The sequence below is a fragment of the Leptonychotes weddellii genome, chromosome 6, assembly GCF_054177405.1.
Source record: "Leptonychotes weddellii isolate Sample4059 chromosome 6, ASM5417740v2, whole genome shotgun sequence".
In the NCBI taxonomy this organism is placed as follows: domain Eukaryota; kingdom Metazoa; phylum Chordata; class Mammalia; order Carnivora; family Phocidae; genus Leptonychotes; species Leptonychotes weddellii.
This window is the reverse complement of record NC_138374.1, coordinates 48,955,945-48,964,236: the sequence shown is the minus strand read 5'-3', so window position 1 is coordinate 48,964,236 and position 8,292 is coordinate 48,955,945. Positions and strand designations below refer to the sequence as shown.

At 37.7% G+C, this 8,292-nt stretch overlaps 1 protein-coding gene across 1 annotated transcript in view; it reads right to left on the bottom strand.

Annotated features, from left to right (window-relative positions):
* Positions 1-8,292, bottom strand: part of ASCC1 (activating signal cointegrator 1 complex subunit 1) — a 99,428-nt gene that overhangs the window by 50,290 nt on the left and 40,846 nt on the right. The window contains exon 6 of the mRNA XM_081824095.1: positions 4,722-4,858. Within this exon, the coding sequence (XP_081680221.1) occupies positions 4,722-4,858 (137 nt within the window). The remainder of the gene's footprint in view (positions 1-4,721; positions 4,859-8,292) is intronic.

Below are 8,292 nucleotides of genomic sequence, written 5' to 3'. Positions count from 1 at the left end.
CCTCAAATAAATAAATAAATCTTAAAAAAAAAAAAAAGGAGGGCGCCTGGGTGGCTCAGTTGGTTAAGCGACTGCCTTCGGCTCAGGTCATGATCCTGGAGTCCCGGGATCGAGTCCCCACATCGGGCTCCCTGCTCGGCAGGGAGTCTGCTTCTCCCTCTGACCCTCCTCCCTCTCATGCTCTCTGTCTCTCATTCTCTCTCTCGCAAATAAATACAATCTTAAAAAAAAAAAAAGGATTCCCTTAAAACTTCAAGACCATATTATTGCACAAGACCAGGATTTCTTTCAGTAAGAAACTAACTATTTTGGACAGATATTCGAGAAAAATTATTGCCTTCATCTAAGTAGCCTTATTACCACCTCTAATAAGTGGGATATTCCAAAACACAAGCCAAACTCTAAACTACTACCTGAGGCCTGTAGCTTCAACCAACAACACAGTGTATCTCATTCCAAGTAAAGCTAAAGAATTCAATATGAAAAACTGCCATTCAATCCTATCAAAGTGCAGCCAACCAAACTTACATGAGGAAAACAGTTTAATACTAACCATACATTCCTCTACTGGCTTCAGCTCTAACCCTGCATAACCACACCATTGGTTTAGTTTCCCACTAAAAGGTTTTTACTGGGGGCGCCTGGGTGGGTCAGTCGTTGAGCGTCTGCCTTTGGCTCAGGTCATGATCCCAGGGTCCTGGGATCGAGCCCCGCGTCAGGCTCCCTGCTCTGCGGGAAGCGTGCTTCTCCCTCTCCCACTCCCTCTCCCACTCCCCTTGCTTGTGTTCCCTCTCTCGCTGTGTCTCTCTCTGTCAAATAAATAAATAAAATCTTTAAAAATAAATAAATAAATAAAATGTTTTTACTGGATTATGTCTAATGTTATACCCTCAAATTCTAGGGATCTATCCAAAAGAGAACCATGTGAACAATGTTTTTGTATCTTCTGTAAAATTCCTGTTGAAGACACTGCTCATCATCATTTTAGGTTAATATTTACATGACAAGTTTTCCTTGGATTGAGAAAGAGCAAAGGATTCTCTCCTAAAAACTTGTTATGTTCCTTTTTATCAGATAAGAACTAATAATAATCGATGTGTTTCCTTCTGGAATGTAGTTCAAGTATACCAGTGCTTGAAAACTACTAAATTCTATTCCTCAAGTACAATTATAACCTTTCCTTGGTTTTCAGGTAAACATTTCCTCCCATTCCATCTTTATGGTTTCTGAGCTCCCCGACTTTAACATTTCTTTTGCATGTATGTCCTCACCCCGAACCACCTCAAATCTTTAGAATGAGATGCAGTACCAAGAACAACAAAAAATAAAAACAATGAAATAGATCTAAAGCCTGCCTTAGGAGTAGGATCAGAAACTCTTCTGACCTTCCCTAGGATTTACCAAGAGGGAGAGAAATTCGGTGGTTTGCCTGGTAAATGCTCTTTGTCTTGATGACAAAACTATGCCACCCAGGACACCAGTGAGCATACTTTTCAACTGAGTGACATCTGAGGCAATGATTAGGAAGCAACATTTGTCCATGGATATTTTTCCTCTTCTCTCCTTGTTCTTGTCCCTTTTTACCTTATTATTTGGTGTTACCTCAGGCCTATGGGGAACACTTAGGTATGAGAAAAGTGATACTGGAATTTAAAAGTACTGCATATTTGTCAGACTATATACTCAGAGCCATTGCACTGTTTGTGCTCTACATCTCACAAAGAAAAGTCACAAGGGAGACATTTAGAGCTTCAGCATTTACTGAACACTGAATAATTCATTTGAAATCGATAGAGCTACATGAGCCGTTAGCTTAAGAACTGAAATCAAAGTTCTGTTTCTGGTAGGTAACATTCCTTACACTCAAAAAACATCCCAAAATTTAAAACAAATATTCAACTACCCATCTCTTTAAAATACCTATATAGCAGCACAGTTTTAATTCAGTCTGACTCTAGCCCATTTAACACCTCAATTTAAAAAGCCATCTAAGTACTACACGATGTTATATATTAGTCTGTTCAATTTCAGTGTTTTCCTTTCTTATATTTTAATTTGGAATCTTTACATCATAAAAGGTTCAGATTAGAAAAGCCATTATTAGCGGCCCTCTTGGCGCAGTGGGCAGCGCGTCAGTCTCATAGAAAAGCCATTATTTACTGACAGTCTTAAGTATACCAAGTACAAAGGCTGAGATCAAAGATTAAGAATAAGGAAGGGAAAAAAGTTAAATGACATATTTTACTCACCAGGGCTATTATATAAGTGTGTGTGCATGTGTGTGTTCGCACGCACGTGTGGGTGTGTGTGTACATGTACTTTTCTTTAGGAAACATTTTTTCCTTTTAGGGAAACAAGGCACTTCTAACCAATCTCAACAGCCAATTCTGATTCTCATTCTCAGAAATAAATTAATTTTGCACTATGTACTTTTTAAACAAGTTTACGCAGCAGAGGAGGTGGGAGAAGAGGCCTGGGGAGGCTTACGTTACTTGCTGGTTTTAAATCTTTCCAGCTTTTTGAAAAAAGCATCTTCAAAAAATTTTCTGCCTGCACTGCAGATTTTTGGCAGTGTAACTTTGTCCTATTTCAAAAGCTTTGCTGAATTTGAGAAACTACAATTACTGTTTTCATCCTGTCATGTCAAAAATTCTTAGGAATATTAAGGCTGCTCTTCATTTCCTATGCACACCAACCCTGACATGCTTAAAGGGCTCAGATTTGGCATTCAGTCACCAAAGGCACCAAAAGACATAAAATGGAGGAACTCAGCTAAATCCTCCCATAGCTCAGGATAAAGCTTCAGTGATTAAAAACCTGTGACCTGATTTTCATGGGTAAAAAAACAAATACTTCTTTGTGGGCGCCTGGGTGGCTCAGTCGTTAAGCGTCTGCCTTCGGCTCAGGTCATGATCCCAGGGTCCTGGGATCGAGTCCCACATCGGGCTCCCTGCTCGGCAGGAAGCCTGCTTCTCCCTCTCCCACTCCCCCTGCTTGTGTTCCTGCTCTCACTATCTCTCTCTGTCAAATAAATAAATAAAAATCTTAAAAAAAAAAAAACCAAATACTTCCCTAAACCAATATTTTATCTACCTTTAAATTTCTTCTTAGCAAGATTATCCTAATGGCAGCCAAGAAAATGCAGCTGCTTTCAGTTACATTTAGCCAAAAAGTGATCTGGAAATAAGTTAAGGTATCAGGACTAACTCTTAAACCAGGTAACATTGCTCCGCTTTGTAAGGTAAAGCATAAAGTTTTATCTTAGGCAAGGAAGTTGTAAATACTTAATTACGAACACCAAATTATTTTGAATTTTAGGTTAAGATGGAGAGAAACAGTTATGTCCATCAGTGAGCAAAGATCAAGACAAAGAAGTATTCTTTGCAGACTGCAAATCCAATCAGCTTATGATTTTGCTCAAGAAAAATATCTTGCCTTCAAAACAACTGGGAAAGGAGAACTGGCCCACATATAAGTCATTATATTACACAGTTTCATACACAACATATACATGAAAAAAATTTTAATCCTTTTACCTTGTCTTATCCAATGAACTAGGGAACCCATTTCTACAAGGCCATATTAAAATAGTATGAGACCTGAATATTATAACTGAATTAAAAAAAACCTCTTCAACTGAGTCAGTTTTCCAATTTCTGTTATTCTTCATCAATCTTAAGAAAAAGGAGCAAAGGGTAGGAAAGGGATGATTCTTTAAAATAAAGCTGTTAGGTTAGATATACATGTAAATTAAAATTTTATAGTAAAAAGAATAACAACTCTGCCCCCAGAAGAGCAATGTTTTCCCTGAGCCAAAACAGACTGCTTAGACAGTTTTTGGCGTTCTTAGAAAACTACCTGTATTTAAGAAAGAAAATTAAAGTGCATTTCTTGAAATACAATGAAGACCTTTGTAAGGAATCATGTTATATAATGTTTGAGTTACTCTGGTAACAGAATAATGGCTCTCCAGAGAGGCTCACATCTTATTCTCTGGAATTTGTAAATATGCTACCTTACATGGCAGACAGACTTTTGCAGATGTGATTAAGGTTAAGGAGTTTGAGATGGAACGATTATCCTGGATTATCTGGGTGGGCTCAATCAAATCACGAGTCCTTAAAAGCAGTGAACCGTCTCTACTATGGCCAGAGATAAAGATGCGATAACAGAAGGGTCAGAGAGAAGGAAAGCTGCTATTGCTGAAGATGGAGGAAGGAGGTCACTAGCCAAAGAATGTGGGTGTGGCCTCTAGAAGATGGGCTTTAAAAGCAAGGAAATGAACTCTTTCTTTGAGCCCCTAGAAAGGAACACAACCCTGCTGACACTATGATTTTAGCCCATATCAACTACCCCACAGAACTATAAGATAATAAATTTTCACTGTTCTAAGCCACCAAGCTTGTAGTAATGTGTTCACCAGCATAAAAAACTAGTACAGTACCCTATACCCTATAACGGGATGTCCTGTTAACAAAATTTGCCTACTGAACTAGTATAATTTAAGGTAGTCTTCCATAAAAATTTGTAAATATATGCTTTAAATCCATTTTAACCCTTTCAGACAATGGTCCAATATTAAGTGTTACAACTGCGTGAGTCAACAGACCTTGTTGCCATGTGACAAAAACAAGTTCGCCTAAGTGCAAAAACAAGTCTGTGATGCCAAACAGAAGCCAGTACCAGGTGACCACCCTTCCCCATTCCGGTAGATTACTCACTCAATGAATTCCTCTTTACACCGCTGTAGCATCTCACATGTCTGCTGGATCTCTTGCTCACTCAAAAGCACCAACATCCCAATGGTTAGGTGAAGCTTTTTGGGATTCTGGAAAATGGTGCTGTCAACCCCATGATCCTATTATCAAAGAGAGAAAAACAAAAAACTCAGCCCACATTAAAGTAAATGGCAGGAACAAAATTTAGAGTCCAAAGGTAAGCCCACATATCTATGACCAATTGATTTTCAACCAGATGCCAAGACAATTTAATGGAGAAAGAAGAGTCTCCTCAACAAACGGTGCTGGGACAACTGAATAACCACTTGCAAAAGAATGAAATTGGACCCATACCTCATACCATATGCAAAAATTACATCAAAATGGATCAATGACCTAAATACAAGAGCTGAAACCATAAAACTCTTAGAAGAAAGAGTTTTCTTAGGGGAAAATCTTTATGACCTTGGACTTGGCCATGGATTCTTAGATAGGAATTCAACAGTATGGGCAACAGAAGACAAAAATAGATAAATGCAACTTCACCTAAATTAAAAACCTTTGTATATCAAATGACACTATTAAAAAGTGAAAACACAACCTACAGAATGACAGAAATATTTGCAAATCATATATCTGATAAAGGTGTATATCCATAATATATAAAGAACACAACTCCATAACTAGAAAATAAAGAACCTAATTTTTAAAATAGAAAATGAACTTGAGGGGTGCCTGGGTGGCTCAGTCAGTTAAGCATCTGACTCTTGATTCTGGCTCAGGTCATGATCTCAGGGTCATGAAATCGAGCCCCACCTTGGACTTCACCCTGAGCATGGAGCCTCCTTAAGATTCTCTCTCTCCCTCTACCTCTCCCCAACACTCAAAAAAAAAAAAAAAGAAAGAAAATGAACTTGAGTAGACATTTTTCCAAAGAAGAAATACAAATAGCCAACAAGCACATGAAGATGTTCAACTTCGTTAATCATTAGGAGAATGCAAATCGAAACCACAAAAAGGTACCATTTCATATCCACTAGGCTGGCTATAATCAAAAAAGCAGAAAATAACAAATGCTGGCAAGGATATGCTTAATGGGTACAGAATTTCCTTTTGGGGTGATGAAAATGTTTCAGAATAATACAGAGCTGGTAACTGCACAACTCTGTAAATGCACAAAAGGCCACTGAATCATTCACTTTAAAATGGTTAATTTTGTGTTATGTGAAATTTACCTCGATAAAAAAAAATTTTTTTTTAAAAAGGAACTGGTAGCCCGATAGAATGGCATGCCCAAGAGAAACAAATGCCATCTAAATGTAGGCTCTAGGAATATCTTTTGCTCCTTTATGAACTTTGCTGGCCCAGAGCAACTGGGCCTCTTACACGATTCCCTAAAGAACAATATACTCTCTATAAAAAACGCTGTTTCTATCTTAGCAGACACTGCAGGTAAAATATTATGTGTTAAGAATAAATTCTCCCAAGCAGAGAGATGAGTGAAAAATGAATTTGGAGAGATATCCAGACACTGGAGTTGCCACATCAAATACAGTCATCCTTTTTTGTCATTCATTATTCCTTGCACTTTAAAACATTTGTCTCTGGGTAGCAAAAATAGTAAATATGTGGGAGCCTGGGTGGCTCAGTCGGTTAAGCGGCTGCCTTCGGCTCAGATCATGATCCCAGAGTCCTGGGATCGAGGCCTGCGTTGGGCTCCCTGCTCCGTGGGTAGCCTGCTTGTCTGTGGGGAGCCTGCTTCTCCCTTTCCCTCTGCCTGCCGCTCTGCCTACTTGTGCTCCTTCTCTCTCTCTGTCAAATAAATAAAATCTTTAAAAAAAAATAGTAAATATACTCATATATCTCCCTTCTTAAAAAAACTGAATGAAAGTCACTTACCATTTTAAAGTGTACAATTTAGTGATCTTTATTGTATTCACAATATTGTGCAACCATCAGCCCTCCTTAGTTTCAAAATCTTTTCATCCCATAGAAACACTCCATAATCATTAAATAATCATTCCCCATTCCCTATCACTCATCCCCTGGTAACCTCTAATTTGCTTTTTGTCTCTTTGGATTTGCCTATTCTGCATATAGCATATAAAAGGAATCATAAAATATATGACTGCTGTGTCTGGCTTTTTTCACTCAGTATGTATTCAAAGTTCATCCAAATTGTACCATGTATTGGTACTTCATTACTTTTTATGGCTGAATTATATTCCATTGTATATATATAACATATAACATACAAACTTGTTTATTCATTCATCCCTTACTGGCCATTTGTGTTGTTTCCATCTTATGGCTATTATGAATAATGCTGCTATAAACATTCATGTACAAGTTTCTGTGTTACCATGTTTTCAGTTCTTTTCAGTATAAACCTAAAAGTGGAACAGCTGGGTTAATATAGTAATTCTAATGCTGGGTTAATATAGTAATTCTAATGCTTAAATTTTTGAGGAACCACCAAACTGTTTTCCACAACAGCTGAATCATTTTACATTCTTAGCAGCACTGTACAAGGGTTCCTATTTCTCTCCACCTTTGCCAACACACTTTCCTTTTGAAATTTTATTATAGCCATCCTAGTGGGTACGAAATGGTATTGCATTGTATTTTGATTTGCATTTCCCTGTTGACCTATGATGTTGAATATCTTCTCATGTCCTAGCTGGACACCTCCTCTGGAGAAACGTCTATGCAAATTCTTTGCCCATTTTCTATCTTTTTATTGTTGAGTTGTACGAATTCTTTAAATATCCTGATACTAGTCCCATGTCAGATCATGAATCCTTTTTGAAGGAAGTAGGTCTCAAGTTTCATTATATGCATCCTGCAAATGAAGACAAGAAAAAGAGTTGAGAATCTTCTCCTTCAAAAAGAGCAAAGCAGGAATTTTATCTCTGAAGTGCAAGTTCTGGACCCATAATCTGATTCTTGGGCTAATAAACCACCCCAAAGGCAGAGAAATATATCTATCAAACACAGATAGCTTACCTTCTGTTCTTGGCTTGCCTAAGACTGCCTAATTTTTGCCTCAGCAACGGGAGTTAACAGATTATTCATTTTCTAAGTGTTAATGGAGCTTGAGCTATTTTTATATCTGATGAAGAGTTTTGTGATTCTACACATCAACCCAAATTGCCTCACTTAATGGAAGTGATTTTAAGGAACAATCAGCTTTAAATGTGTCAAGGAAGGCTAAGTGCAATGTTTATCACCCCAGTTGCTCTAACCCATGGCAGAACCTATCACTTTAGAAAGGCATGCTAAGTGTTAAAAAGTCCCTCAAATGATTCCAATATGCACAACTCCATCCCAAACTACAGTTGAGAATTGCTCCCCTAGTAATAAGAGCTAATATTTTTTTAGCCCTTATTCTGTTCCAGGCATTTCCTATGCACTTTACATAGACAAACAGCCTATGAGGAAAGATGTATTATCCCCATTTTACAGATGAGGAAACTGAGCTGAGGCACAGAGAAATAAAGTCACTTTCCTTTTTTTTTTTTTTTTTAAGATTTTATTTATTTATTTGAGAGAGAGAGAATGAGAGACAGAGAGC